At 40.0% G+C, this 15,921-nt stretch overlaps 1 protein-coding gene across 1 annotated transcript; it reads right to left on the minus strand.

Moving 5' to 3' along the window:
• Positions 1-944, minus strand: LOC126082466 (olfactory receptor 1N1-like). The gene is given in 2 exon segments (XM_049894980.1): positions 1-749; positions 752-944. Coding segments are annotated over 2 exon segments (942 nt in total).
• Positions 945-15,921: the final 14,977 nt, after the last annotated feature.

The following is a 15,921-nucleotide window of genomic DNA, read 5'->3' on the forward strand; positions in this document are numbered from 1 at the left end:
CTAAGAGAAGAAAATCCTTCTGCGACTGAGGAGCCTCTTGAGGGCCCCCTTCATGTCCTTGTTCCTTAGGCTATAGATAAAGGGGTTCAACATGGGAGTCACCACAGTGTACACAGCAGCAGCTACAACGTCCTTCTCTTCTGAGACAACAGAGGAAGGGCACAGGTAGGCACTGAAGAGGGTCCCGTAGAACACACAGACAACATAGAGATGGGAGCTGCAGGTGGAAAAGGCCTTGCTACCTCCACCACCAGGTGTTTGCATTTTCAGGACAGCTGATACAATGTAGATGTAGAAGATGACAATGCATATAAAAGGGACAATGAGTACTGTGCCTCCTAAGGCAAAAACCATTAACTCATTGATTTGGATATCAGAACATGACAGCTTCAGGACAGGAGTTATGTCACAGAAAAAGTGAGAAATCTCCCCAATAGCACAGAAAGACAGCTGAGTCATGAAGAGGGTGTGAGTCAGGGCTACAATGGTGGTGAGGACCCAGCACAGAAGAAGCAGCAGGACACAGGTTCGGGGGCTCATGACTGTGGAGTAACAGAGAGGATGGCAAATGGCCACATAGCGGTCATATGCCATGACAGCCAGGAAGAAGCTGTCCAGATCACCAAACATCAGAAAGGAATACATTTGGGTAAGGCAGCCAGTATAGGAGATGGTATGATGCTGCATCTGTACATTCACCAGCATCTTCATAACTGTGGAGGTTGTCAAACCCATGTCAACAAAAGACAGTTGGCCAAAAAGAAGTACATGGGGGTGTGGAGGTGCAGGTCAGAGCCTATGGCCAGGATGATGAGCACATTCCCAGTCAAGGTGACAAGATACATACTCAGGAAAATTCCAAAGATCAACTGCTGTTGTTCTGGCGATGCAGATACTCCACGGAGGAAAAATTCAGAGACTCTAGATTGATTACTCCCATCCATGACTGCACAGCATCTAGAGGCTAGGGAGGAGAATTAGAATGCTAGATTTCTTCTAAAAATCAACATATGCTGCTCTACAATTCCCAAATATCCCTTTAAATTCTTTATCACTCCCAATTCTGACTTTACCTCCAATCTGACACCTTTTTTCCTCCCTTAACTGTCTTTCTCGGGAATCTCATAATTGTTTTCTTTCCTCTCTCTTTCCCTCTAGTCAATCTTTCACACAGGGGGCACTCTACCAAGGAGGCATTGGGCATGTTCAGCCCATATCAGATTTTCATGGTGGCAGTACCATGTATATATGAGTAGACTGGGGTGAGTTAATCTTACATTTTATTGGGAGATGACACAAAAATCCATACAAAATTCTTCTTTTAAAAATCCTTCAGGAGGGGGCCAAGATGGCTGACTAGGTAGACGCTACCTTGGATCCCTCTTGCAACAAAGACTCGGAAAAACAAGTGAATCGATCAGATACATGACGATCTACGAACCGTGACCAACAAACACAGATTTAAAGAGTTGACCTGAGTGACAGAGACCAAGAACGAACAACTTCGGGGAAGCAGCGACTGTTTTCGGAGCCTGGAGCCAGAGTCCCAGTCAGGTAACCTTGGTGCCAGGCTTTGGATTGGGCGCAGGGGAGCTGAGCACAGCATCCTGTGACGGCGCAAACACAGGGCACAGCCCTACCCCCCTGAACTGACCTCGGGAGGGGGCCCAGCCAGTCAGCGCAGGCAGCGCTGACGCGGCTGGCGGGAGGAGAAGTCCCCGGGAGGCAGCGACTGGTTTTGGAGCCGGGAATGCAGTGTCCCAGGTGGGGAACCTTGGCACCTGGCTTTGGACTGGGCGCAGGGGAGCTGAGCAGGACATCCTGTGAAGGTGCAAACACGGGGCACAGCCCCAGCCCCCTGAACTGACCTGGGGGGGGGCCCAGCCGGTCTACGCGGGCGGCGTGGTGACGCGGCTGGTGGGAGGAGAAGTCACCGGGAGGCAGTGACTGTTTTTGGAGCCGGGAGTGCAGTGTCCCAGCCTGGGAACCTTGACCCTGGGCTTTGGACTGGCAGCGGAGGAACTGACCTCGGCTTCTGAGACAGTGCAAGCATGGGACACGGGCCTGACCCTTGGGGGCAATCTCTACCCAGGCAGCGCACACAGGAGACGCGCCTCTGGGAATCTCATATAAAACAGTCATCCCAAGCAAGATAAGTAACTTTGTCTATATTCCGGGGTGCTACTCTCTCCTATTTTTCTGAACCCTCCCCTCCCCTTCCCAGGCGGCTTCATTAACATTGGAATTTCCTGAGCCAGAGGGAGAACTGCTCCGTGTTTTTTCTCTCCCTCCCCCCTTTTTTGTTTTTTTTTTTTTTTGGTCTTTCCCTAACCCATTCTTCTGGCCTGAGAGAAGCAACCACAAAAAACCTAGGGAACAAAAATCCTTCCCTAATTGGACTAAAAACACAGAACCAGCTCCAGCCAAGCATATGTGATGCACAGTCTCAGGCTTTCACCCCTACAGGGAACAAGGTGGCTATTATAATGCAAAGGCATTTCTGATAGGGATCTGACTGCATTTTTTTTTAAGCAGATTTACTGGAAAGACAAGTTTCCCAGGTCTGATATCTCTGCATATTCAACAGAGCCCTCACTGACTCACAACAGGGAACTGAGGGCTGAAGCTCCCCCCAGACCACCTAGCCTCCTGCCTTAGGGGTCTAAGAAGGATGACACCTACCAGTCTGTAGAGGTACTTTCAATGGGGGCCTAAGGTACAGCTGCAGAGCCCACCCACAAAGGTGCTTTAGGAATAGAGACACACCTACCTCACTGACACTTGGGGAAAGCCTGTCAGCATCCTGCCCCCCTGGAATGTGAACCCCAGCTGCTACTAGAATCTGGTGCACACAACTATCACCACTACTTCTCAAGGTGGATAGGTGACAGGGTGCATCACACACTTGATGACCCAAAGTCAGATTCTACTCAAGAATAGTGAATGGACTCAGGCTTATATATCTGGTAACAGCCCAAACCAGCTGGTAATAGGTCATAAGTAAGTCAAGGTCTACAACAATCAAGACAGCACAATCTAGTAGCCCATCCACGTATACTGAAACAAAACAAAACAAGATAAGACTCAGTGAGCAAATATAGAATAAACCACTACAATATCTTAGTGATGGCTCGGAGACAGCAGTCGATATCAAACCACATAAAGAAGCAGACCATGACTGCTTCTACAACCCCCCAAACAAAGAATCAAAATCTTTCCCAAATGAAGATACGATCCTGGAATTATCAGATACAGAATATAAAAAACTAATCTACAGAATGCTTCAAGACATCAGGGATGACCTCAGAAATGAAATAAGGCAATCTACAGAAAAAGCCAAGGAACACACTGATCAAACAGTTGAAGAACTCAAAAAGATTATTCAAGAACATAGTGGAAAAATTAATAAGTTGCAAGAATCCATAGAGAGACAGCATGTAGAAATCCAAAAGATTAACAATAAAATTACAGAATAAGACAACTCAATAGAAGCCAGAGGAGCAGACTTGAGCAATTAGAATGCAGAGCGGGAAATCTGGAGGACCAGGGAATTAACACCAACATAGCTGAAAAAAATCAGATAAAAAAATTTTAAAAAATGAAGAAACCCTAAGGATCATGTGGGACTCTATCAAGAAGGATAACTTGCAAGTGATTGGAGTCCCCGAACAGGGAGGGAGGACAGAAAACACAGAGAGAATAGTTGAAGATCTGCTGACAGAAAACTTCCCTGACACCATGAAAGATGAAAGGATATCTATCCAAGATGCTCATCGAACCTCATTTAAGGTTGATCCAAAAAGAAAAACACCAAGACATATTATCATCAAACTTGCCAAAACCAAAGATAAGGAGAAAATTTTAAAAGCAGCCAGGGAGAAAAGAAAGGTCTCCTACAAGGGAGAATCAATAAGAATAAGTTCAGACTACTCAGCACAAACCATGCAGGCCAGAAGGCAATGGGATGACATATATAGAGCACTGAAGGAGAAAAACTGCCAGCCAAGGATCATATATCCAGCAAAACTCTCTCTGAAATATGAAGGCGAAATTAAGATATTTACAGATAAACACAAGCTTAGAGAATTTGCAAAAACCAAACCAAAGCTGCAAGAAATACTAAAGGAAATTGTTTGGTCAGAAAACCAATAATATCAGATACCAGCACAACACAAGGTCACAGAATAGAACATCCTGATATCAACTCAAATAAGGAAATCACAAAAACAAATTAAGATTAATTAAAAAAAAAAAGCTCAAAACAGGGAATCATTGAAGTCAATATGGAAAAGATCACAATAATCAAGAAGAGGGACTAAATACAGGTGGCATAGAACTGCCATATGGAGAGGGATACAAGGCGATATAGGACAATACAAGTTAGGTTTTTACTTAGAAAAATAGGGGTAAATATTAAGGCAACCACAAAGAGGTATAACAACTCCATAACTCAAAATAAAAACCAAGAAAAACATAATGACTCAGCAACCATAAAGTAAAATACTATGAAAATGAGGAACACACAATTTACAAAGAAAAAGGCTCAGCACAAAAAAGTAAGTGGAAAAATGAAATTGTCAACAACACACAAAAAAAGGCATCAAAATGACAACACTAAACACATACTTATCTATAATTACCCTGAATGTAAATGGACTAAACACACCAATAAAAAGACAGAGAGTCTCAGACTGGATAAAGAAACACCATCCGTCTATATGCTGCCTACAAGAGACACACCTTAGACTTAGAGACATAAACAAATTAAAACTCAAAGGATGGAAAAAAATAAATCAAGCAAACAATAAGCAAAAAAGATCAGGAGTAGCAATATTAATTGCTGACAAAATAAACTTTAAAGTTAAATCCACCACAAAGGATAAAGAAGGACACTACATAATGATTAAAGGGACAATTGATCAGGAAGATATAACCATATTAAATATTTATGCACCCAATGACATGGCTGCAAGATAGATAAAACAAACTTTAACAGAACTGAAAAGTGAGATAGACACCTCCACAATTTATAGTAGGAGACTTCAACACACCACTTTCGGAGAAGGACAGGACATCCAGTAAGAAGCTCAATAGAGACACGGAAGACCTAATTACAACAATCAACCAACTTCACCTCATTGACTTATACAGAACTCTCCACCCAACTGCTGCAAAGTATACTTTTTTTTCTAGCACACATGGAACATTCTCTAGAATAGACCACATATTAGGTCATAAAACAAACCTTTGCAGAATCCAAAACATCAAAATATTACAAAGCATCTTCTCAGACCACAAGGCCATAAAAGTGAAAATCAATAACAGAAAAATTAGAGAAAAGAAATCAAACACTTGGAAACTGAACAATACCCTGCTGAAAAAAGACTGGGTTATAGAAGACATTAAGGAGGGGATAAAGAAATTCATAGAATGCAACGAGAATGAAAATACCTCCTATCAAAACCTATGGGACACAGCAAAAGTAGTGCTCAGATGCCAATTTATATCGATAAATGCACACATACAAAAAGAAGAAAGAGCCAAAATCAGAGACCTGTCCCTACAACTTGAATAGAAAGTGAGCAACAAAAGAATCCATGAAGCACCAGAAGAAAACAAATAATAGAAATTAGAGCTGAACTAAATGAATTAGAGAACAGAAAAACAATTGAAAGAATTCACAAAGCCAAAAGCTGGTTCTTTGAAAAAAATAACAAAATTAATAAACCATTGCCCAGACTGACTAAAGAAATACAGGAAAGGAAACAAATAACTCGAATAAGAAACGAGAAGGGCCACATCACAACAGACCCAACTGAAATTAAAAGAATCATATCAGATTATTACGAAAAACTGTACTCTAACAAATTTGCAAACCTAGAAGAAATGGATGAATTCCTGGAAAAACACTACCTACCTAAACTAACACAATCAGAAGTAGAACAACTAAATAGACCCGTAACAGAAAAAGAGATTGAAACGGTAATCAAAAAACTTCCAACAAAAAAAAAAAGCCCTGGCCCGAATGGCTTTACTGCAGAGTTCTACCAAACTTTTAGAGAAGAGTTAACACCACTACTACTAAAGGTATTTCAAAGCATAGAAAATGATGGAATACTACCTAACTCATTCTATGAAGCCACCATTTCCCTGATACCAAAACCAGGTAAAGACATCACAAAAAAAGAAAATTACAGACCTATATCCCTCATGAACATAGATGCAAAAATCCTCAACAAAATTCTAGCCAATAGAATTCAACAACATATCAAAAAAATAATCCACTACGACCAAGTGGGATTTATACCAGGTATGCAAGGCTGGTTTAATATTAGAAAAACCATTAATGTAATCCACCATATAAATAAAACAGAAGACAAAAACCACATGATCTTATCAATTGATGCAGAAAAGGCATTTGACAAAGTCCAACACCCATTTATGATAAAAATTCTCACCAAAATAGGAACTGAAGGAAAATTCCTCAACATAATAAAGGGCATCTATAAAGCCAACAGCCAACATCACTCTAAATGGAGAGAGCCTGAAAGCATTTCCCTTGAGAACGGGAACCAGACAAGGATGCCCTTTATCACCGCTCTTATTCAACATTGTGCTAGAAGTCCTAGCCAGAGCAATTAGGCTAGACAAAGAAATAAAGGCATCCGAATTGGCAAAGAGGAAGTAAAATTATCTCTATTTGCAGATGGCATGATCTTATACACAGAAAACCCCAACGAATCCACCAGAAAACTACTGAAACTAATAGAAGAGTTTGGCAGGGTCTCAGGTTGTAAGATAAACATACAAAAATCACTTGGATTCCTCTACATCAACAAAAAGAACATCGAAGAGGAAGTCACCAAATCAATACCATTCACGGTAGCCCCCAAGAAGATAAAATACTTAGGAATAAATCTTACCAAAGATGTGAAAGACCTGTACAAAGAAAACTACAAAGTACTACTATAAGAAACTAAAAAAGACCTACTTAAGTGGAAAAACATACCTTGCTCATGGATAGGAAGACTTAACATAGTAAAAATGTCTATTCTACAAAAAGCCATCTATACATACAATGCACTTCCGATCCAAATTCCAATGTCATTTTTTAAGGTGATGGAGAAACAAATCACCAACTTAGCATTATTGAAAAAGAAGAAGAAAGTGGGAGGCCTCACTCTACCTGATTTCAGAACCTATTATACAGCCACAGTAGTCAAAACAGCCTGGTACTGGTACAACAACAGACACATAGACCAATGGAACAGAATTGGGGACCCAGATATAAATCCATCCACATATGAGCAGCTGATATTTGACAAAGGCCCAGTGTCAGTTAATTGGGGAAAAGATAGTCTTTTTAACAAATGGTGCTGGCATAACTGGATATCCATTTGCAAAAAAATGAAACAGAAATCATACCTCACACCATGCACAAAACCTAACTCCAAGTGGATCAAAGACCTAAACGTAAAGACTAAAACGATAAAGATCATGGAAGAAAAAATAGGGACAACCTTAGGAGCCCTAATACAAGGCATAAACAGAATACAAAACATTACCAAAAATGACGAAGAAAAACCAGATAACTGGGAGCTCCTAAAAATCAAACACCTATGCTCATCCAAAGACTTCACCAAAAGAGTAAAAAGACCACCTACAGATTGGGAAAGAATTTTCAGCTATGACATTTCCAACTAGCACCTGATCTCTAAAATCTATACGATTCTGTCAAAACTCAACCACAAAAAGACAAACAACCCAGTCAAGAAGTGAGCAAAGGATGTGAACACGCACTTCACTAAAGAAGATATTCAGGCAGCTAACAGATACATGAGAAAATGCTCTCGATCATTAGCCATTAGAGAAATGCAAATTAAAACTACAATGAGATTCCATCTCACTCCAACAAGGCTGCCATTAATCCGAAAAACACAAAATAATAAATGTTGGAGAGGCTGCGGAGAGTTTGGAACTCTTATATACTGCTGGTGGGAATGTAAAATAGTACAACCACTTTGGAAATCTATCTGGCGTTATCTTAAACAGTTAGAAATAGAACTACTATGCAACCCAGAAATCCCACTCCTTGCAATATACCCTAGAGAAATAAGAGCCTTCACACAAACAGATATATGCACACCCATGTTTATTGCAGCTCTGTTTACAATAGCAAAGAGCTGGAAGCAACCAAGGTGTCCATCAACGGATGAATGGATAAATAAATTGTGGTATATTCACACAATGGAATACTACGCATCGATAAGGAACAGTGATGAATCTGTGAAACATTTCATAACATGGAGGAACCTGGTAGGCATCATGCTGAGTGAAATTAGAGGCAAAAGGACAAATATTGTATAAGACCACTATTATAAAAAAAAAAAAAAAAAAATTTTTTTTTTTATAAGATCTTGAGAAATAGTATAAACTGAGAACACATACTTTTGTGGTTACGAGGGGGGAGGGAGGGAGGGTGGGAGAGGGTTTTTTACTGATTAGTTAGTAGATAAGAACTGCTTTAGGTGAAGGGAAGAACAATACTCAATACATGGAAGGTCAGCTCAACTGGACTGGACCAAAAGCAAATAAGTTTCCTGGATAAACTGAATGCTTCAAAGGTCAGCGGAGCAAGGGCGGGGGTTTGGGGACCATGGTTTAAGGGCACTTCTAAGTCAATTGGCAAAATAATTCTATTATGAAAACATTCTGCATCCCACTTTGAAATGTGGCGTCTGGGGTCTTAAATGCTAACAAGCAGCCATCTAAGATGCATCAATTTGTCTCAACCCACCTGGAGCAAAGGAGAATGAAGAACACCAAGGTCACACGATAACTATGAGCCCAAAAGACAGAAAGGGCCACATGAACCAGAGACTTACATCATCCTGAGACCAGAAGAACTAGTTGGTGCCCGGCCACAATCGATGACTGCCCTGACAGGGAGCCCAACAGAGAACCCCTGAGGGAGCAGGAGATCAGTGGGATGCAGACCCCAAATTCTCATAAAAAGACCAGACTTAATGGTCTGACTGAGACTAGAGGAATCTCCGTGGTCATGGTCCCCAAACCTTCTGTTGGCCCAGGACAGGAACCATTCCCGAAGACAACTCATCAGACATGGAAGGGACTGGACAGTGGGTAGGAGAGAGATGCTGATGAAGAGTGAGCTATTTGTATCAGGTAGACACTTGAGACTATGTTGACATCTCCTGTCTGGAGGGGTGATGGGAGGATAGAGAGAGTTGGAAGCTGGCAAAATTGTCACGAAAGGAGAGACTGGAAGTGCTGACTCATTAGGGGGAGAGCAAGTGAGAGTATGGAGTAAGGTGTATATAAACTTATATGTGACAGTCTGACTTGATTTGTAAACGTTCACTTGAAGCTCAATAAAAGTTAAAAAAAAAATCCTTCATACTATCTCATTTCAGTGAAAGGCATATGAAACATTCATATCCCCTCATTTCTTTATCATTTCTTCTGAAAAGGAAAATATTGAGTCCTGCGTTTTTGCCCTATGTTTCTTTTTTGCCATCACCATCATCATCGCCCTGTAGCTAACATTTACTGGCCACTTGTTATATGTCAGACACTCAGCTAAGTGCTTTACATAGATTGTCTCCTTAATTCTGAAACAACACTTGAAAGCAGAGCTTATTATTCTTACCATTCTATAGAGGAGAAAATTGAAGATTAGTTTGTTTGAGTAATTGGCACAAGGACTCATGGCTAGTGAATATTTGAGACAAAATTCAAACGCTGGCATGGGACTCCAGAGATTGCAGCACCAATTAATATACATAGACGGTGATTTTATATCGCTGCATTGTATTTAATCCCCCAGTATTCCTAGTTTGGCATCTTTAGTCTCACTTGTCATTCCCATCAAGTATGCTTATCACCTATAGAAGAACAACGAGGTTGTCGAGCTGGATAGAACCTGTCTTAGGCTGAGTTCTCTAGAGAAGCAAAACCAGTGAAAAAGCGTGTGTGTGTGTGTATGTACATATGTAACAACAACCTGTTGCCATGGAGTTGATTCCAACTCATAGTGACCCTATAGGAAAGAGTAGAGCTGCCCTGCAGGGCTTCCAAGGAGCACCTCATGGATTCGAACTGCTGACCTTTTGGTTAGCAGTCATAGTTTTTAACCACTATGTCACCAGGGTCTCCATATAGAGAGAGAGAAAGAAACAGAGATTGAGATTTATCTCAAAGAAGCAGCTCATACTGTTGTAGAGGCTGGCAAGTCCTAAGCTGATGGGTTAGGCATCAGGCTGGAGGCCTGTCCTGACCCACAGAGCTATAGGGGCTGATGAATTTAAGATCTCCAGCAGGTAAGATGGCAGGCTGCTGGCTCACAGGTTGTGGAAGCTGATGCATTTCAAGACTGGCAGGCAATACAGCAGGCCTCTGGCTCAAGTCCCAAGAATTGAGGCTCAGATGATGAAGAGCCAGATGCAGAATCTAGAGTGGGCAAAAGTTAGCTAGCTTTGCCAGAATAATCATACATATTGGCTGCAGATCATACCCCTGAAGAAACTCCCCTTACAACTGATTGGCTGATCACATCAGATCACATCAAAGAGGGGTTATGTTATATCACTTAATGGAGAGTGTGTGTAACTACATCATTACATATAACTGCCAAATTACATCATAACATAACTGCCAAACTCTATTATTATATAACTACTAAACCACTGAGAATCAAGGCCCAGCCAAGTTGACACACAACCATAAACATCACAGAACCTAAAAGATCGTCTGTTCCAGAGGTCCCAAAACATTGATATGTGGACCAGGTTATCATAATCAAGGTGAGAACTTGTTAAAAATACAAAATCCTGGTCCTCATTTCAAATTTTAAATTCTCTAGGGTACAGTGTGAATGCTTGTATTTAAAAATAAAAACTTCCTCAGGTATTTCGATCCTTAGTCAGGATTAAGAAAATTTCATTTATTCCAACTCTTCCATTTGATTTACAGATAAGTAACCTGAGATTCATAAAGTGAAGTGATTGAAGAAGTTTACACTGTGCCTTGCAGGAAGACATGGTAGGAGAAGCAGGGTTTCCAGGCTCTCAGACTAGTGTTTTTTCTGTCAATTTAGCTATCTTTCCATTTTTCTTTGTTATCAGTGTCTTACAGATCTAAATGTGCTCCTATTCCCAATTTTATTCAGAGCCGATATCTAAAGAAAAACTTACCTCCAAATCGATAGATTTACTGAACATTGTTCAATACTTAAAACTTTAGCAAGAGGAATATCTGAGAACTATTACATATTTATCTACTCATGAACTCTACCCTAACTAAGGAACACATATTAAAGCTTTAAAACGACTTCTTCTGAGAGGTCAGAAGCCACAGGCTAATTTATTTTCTCCCCTATTCCACCTCTCAGTGGGGAATATTATGCCTTTCGAAGATTAGACTCCTATAACTGGGCATATTCTAATAACCATGCCATCAAGGTTAAGAGGCTCTCTTAAGACCTGACTGATTATGTTTTGGTCCAGACACAGGCTGGTAGACAACTCCATGCTTTCCTCAAACCCAGACACTCCCTTCTACAAGTAAGTTGGTTCATATTCTTTAAGGCTGTCAAAGGGACTATAAGTTATTTTGGGGCAGAGCTGTGTCTCCCTTACCATATCTGTTGACACATATTGCCTCAAATAGGCTATTCCTATACAGGTCCCTCAGTCTGTGGCATGGACCAACTACCACCAGAAAATTTCCCAAATCCTCAAAAAGATTTCAAAGCTCTCCACTGCAAGCCCAGATTTTCACTTTCTGTCCCTTTTCCTCCACTCAAGGACCTTGCACTAGTATCTCTTGTTCTATCTTTTGGTTCTTCCGTACCACAGAAGAGTGTCTCATCCCTCACTCTGTCTACAAAAAAAATTGTAGGTCCTAAAGACACCAGCAAGTTGCTTCCAGAAACTTTGAGCAACTTCTTATTCTACCATCCCAGCGTGATGAGGTCCCTTTACTTACCTCTATTATCTGTTAATCTATTGTGTCCGCCAGCAGGTAAGAATGGACTTGGACATGGTGGGGAGAGTATTCCAAAGGTAGGCCCTGCCAGTTTGTAGCTGTTTTTCTCAAGTTTCTGTGCTCACTGCTATACTGGTTACTGAGAAGAAGGCAAATCAGATGTCCTTATTTATATGTGGAAAGAGTTCAGATTCTTCCTGACAATTTTTGTGACAAGGTTAACTGAAATCAGGGTTCAGGGCCAAGAATAATAAGTACAGCCAGAAGCAAAAGTCAGGTTACTAAACTGAAGTTTAAAACAGAGAGAGAGAGATTAGGATTCTAGATGAGGAACCCAAGGGAGCAGCAAAGTATGCAAAGCCAAGGCCGGATCTGAAGAGGAGACTGAAGTAATCGTAGTTATGTTCAGCAGCTGGACTAGAGAAGGCCAGAGGAAAGAGGGTCTGTACTGAGTGCTTAAGAAGGCCTGGGATACTCTGACCTCACCCAACCTAGATCTTCAGCTGAATAGTTGTATTCTGAAACTTGCACTGATGCACTCAGGTACAGGTTGCTGCTTGCTTATCAGACTAATACCAGGAGGAAGCTGAACGGGGTTCCACTCTGAACATTTAAAAGATGCAAGAGTCATGGGACGAAGTTCCCTAGAGCCTTGATAGAGCCAATACTCATAATTGCCCAATTTCCCTGCTGTATCTCTTTATAACAGACAAAATTAGTATAGTTCTGGCTTTGTTAAAAAATTGAGAAGCTTTATTTCTTTCTTTATGTTAAGTGGTAGCATTTAGGTGTGGCATGAGTCCTCTATAATCTCTGTTCATCCCTCAGGCCACTCTTATAAAATAAAAATTGTAATATTTTAAGTATAAACTATTGATGCTTTTCAATATTATGCAAAGTGTGAATAAAATACATTTATAAAACTGTTATTTGTGTTTATTTATAACCACAGCCTATAGTAAAAATGTATTTTCTATGCAACTAAATCTCCTTGCTGCCCCTTGTAACAAGATCATAGCCTTAAGCTCCTCCTACAAAGAAATTTTGAAACTGCCAATGTTCACATTCTCAAACAGTTTAGACAGCATATGACTTATCTTTCCTAAAGAATTCTCATACTTCTGGTTAAAGGTGTTATAGAAAATGCATTTTAACCCATGTGTTGTTATATTAAACATATGGTATATTAATCACTTCCTCCTAAAACTCTACTAAAATAAAGTGATTTTTAAAAAGACATAATATCACAAGAATTATCTTAGGTGAAGGGAAGGACAATACACATTACAAGGGAAGTCAGCACAACTGGACTAATCCAAAAGCTAAGAAGTTTCCTGAACACAACCAAACACTTTGAAAGACAGAGTAGCAGGGGCAGGGGTCTGGGGACCAGACATATAGGTCATTGGCATAACAAAGTTTATTAAGAAATCACCACTTCGGTGAGTGGCATATGGGGTCTTAAAAGCTTGTGAGAGGCCATATAAGATGCATCAATTGGTCCCACCCCACCTGGAGCAAAAGAGAATGAAGACCACTGAAGACATAAGGAAAATATTAGCCCAAGAGACAAAAGGGCCACATAAACCAGAGACTCCATCAGCCTGAGAACAGAAGAACTAGATGGTGCCTGGCTACCACCAATGACTGTCCTGACAGGGAACATAACACAGAGTTCCTGATAGAGCAGGGCAAAGTGTAGTGCAGTTGAAAAACAGTTGAATTAAATGATTATATGCACATCTGCTCTCATAAAGATTACAGCCTAGAAAACTCTATGGGGCAGTTCTACTCTGTCACATGGTGTCGCTGATTTGGAATTGACTGAACAGCATCTAACAACGCAACAGTCTAGCTGCTGTTATGGAGTGTTACATGCTCTGTTATGGAGTAGTTACATGTGATTGAATCAATTGATTTTAACTAAAGCAAATTACTTTCCGTAATATAATGTAACATAATATAATGTAGTGTAGTGCAGTGTAGCTTAGCACAGGCAATGTAATGTAAGGATCTTATACCTAATATAATGCAATGTAATTACTTTCCATAACGTAAACTAGTAAAATGTAATCAGAATTTTACAGTGAGAATCTTTATACTGACCACCTAGATACAACCATTTATATTTTATCATAGGTGATTTACACTATCCATCTATCCACGGCTCTCTCCATCCTTCATCTATCTTATTTCAAAATCTACTGCATTGATGGATAATTTACCTAAATATAATGTCCCCATTTTAACTACACATTTCAAAGAGTTTCAAGAAATTTATATACCCATATAAACACCACCACAGTTAAGATATAGAAAAATTTCCATCATCCCAAAAGTTCTCTTTTGTCTCCTGCCTAGTCAATTTCCCCAGTACCAGACCTAGAAAGTCAGAAATCTGCATTCTGTTACTATTGATTTGTCTTTTCCAGAGTATCAATTAAATGAAATCATTCAGTATGTACTCTTCCATCTGGCTTCTTTTGCTCGGTATAAAGATTTTGTAGTTCATCCATGTTGTGGTGTACATCAGTGATTTATGTTTTTATTACTGAATACTATTCAATTGTATGTTATGCCACAATTTCTGTATGCTTTCTATAGTTGATGAGAGCCATTATGCATAAAGCAACTATTAACATCCATGTACAAATCTTTGTGTGGACATGTTTCATACGTTAAGTGTATGTTTAACTTTATGCAAAACTTCCAAACAATTTTCCCAAGTAGTTGTACCATTTTACATTCCACCAACACTGTACGAGAGTTCCAGTTGCTCATATTCTCACCAACACTTGATATCGCCAGTCTTCAATTGCGGTCATTCGAGGAGGTATATAGCAGTATTATGTTGTAGTTTTAATTTTCATTTTCCTGGTGACTAATGACGCTGAACACCTGAAAACTTTCCCTTAGAACCCAGTTAGGTTGTGAGAAAGCCTAGACCACATGGAAAGGCCATGAGTAGATATTTCAGAGGAGAGTTCCAGCTAAATTCCAGGCTAACCCTCAGCATTAATCACCAAACATGTGAATGAAGAAACCTGAAGATGGTCCAGCTTCCAGCGTTCCAGCCACCAAGCTGACATCACGTTGAGTAGAGATGAGCTATTCTAACTAGGCCCTACCAAAACAGAATGTGCATTAAAAAATGTTGTTGGTATTTAAAGCCACTAAGTTTTAGGGTAGTTTGTTACACAGAGATAGATAATTGGAACATATTTTGGTTAGGATAATTGTAATTTCTTTTTGGCAAGTTTTGCTAGCCTCATAAAATGAATTGGAAACTATTCTGTTTTCTTCTGTCTTTGAAAGAATTTGTGTCAGATTAATTTTAGCTTGCTTTAAATGATGAGAGAATTCAACAATGAAACTATCTAAGCTGGGATTTTCCTCTATGGATCCAAAAAATCAAAAACTCACTGCCATCAATTGATTCCAACTCATAGAGAATCCACAGGGTTTCCAAGATTATAAACCTCTACGGAAGTAGACTACCACATCTTTCACCCACAGAGCCATTGATAGCTTTGAACCACTGACCTTTCAGTTAGCAATAGATTACTTTAACCACTGCGCCATGAGGGCTCCTTTCCTTCTTGGATAGGTGTTGATAATTAACTTAATTTCATTAACAAGTACAAAAATATTCAGATTTTATATTTCCTATTGTATCAATTTTGATAAGTGGTATTTTTCAATAAATTGATTATCCAATTTTTTAGCATACTTTTTTCAAAATGTTGTTGTTAGGTGCTGTCTAGTCGGTTCTGACTCATAGAGGACAACAAAACAAAACACTGTCTGGTCCTGTGAAATCCTAACAATCGTTGTTATGCCATTATCATTGTTGTGGCCACTGTCAATCCATCTCTTTGAGGGTCTTCCTCTTTTTCGCTGACCCTCTACTTTACC

Source organism: Elephas maximus, chromosome 9 (genome assembly GCF_024166365.1).
Source record: "Elephas maximus indicus isolate mEleMax1 chromosome 9, mEleMax1 primary haplotype, whole genome shotgun sequence".
Lineage (NCBI taxonomy): Eukaryota > Metazoa > Chordata > Mammalia > Proboscidea > Elephantidae > Elephas > Elephas maximus.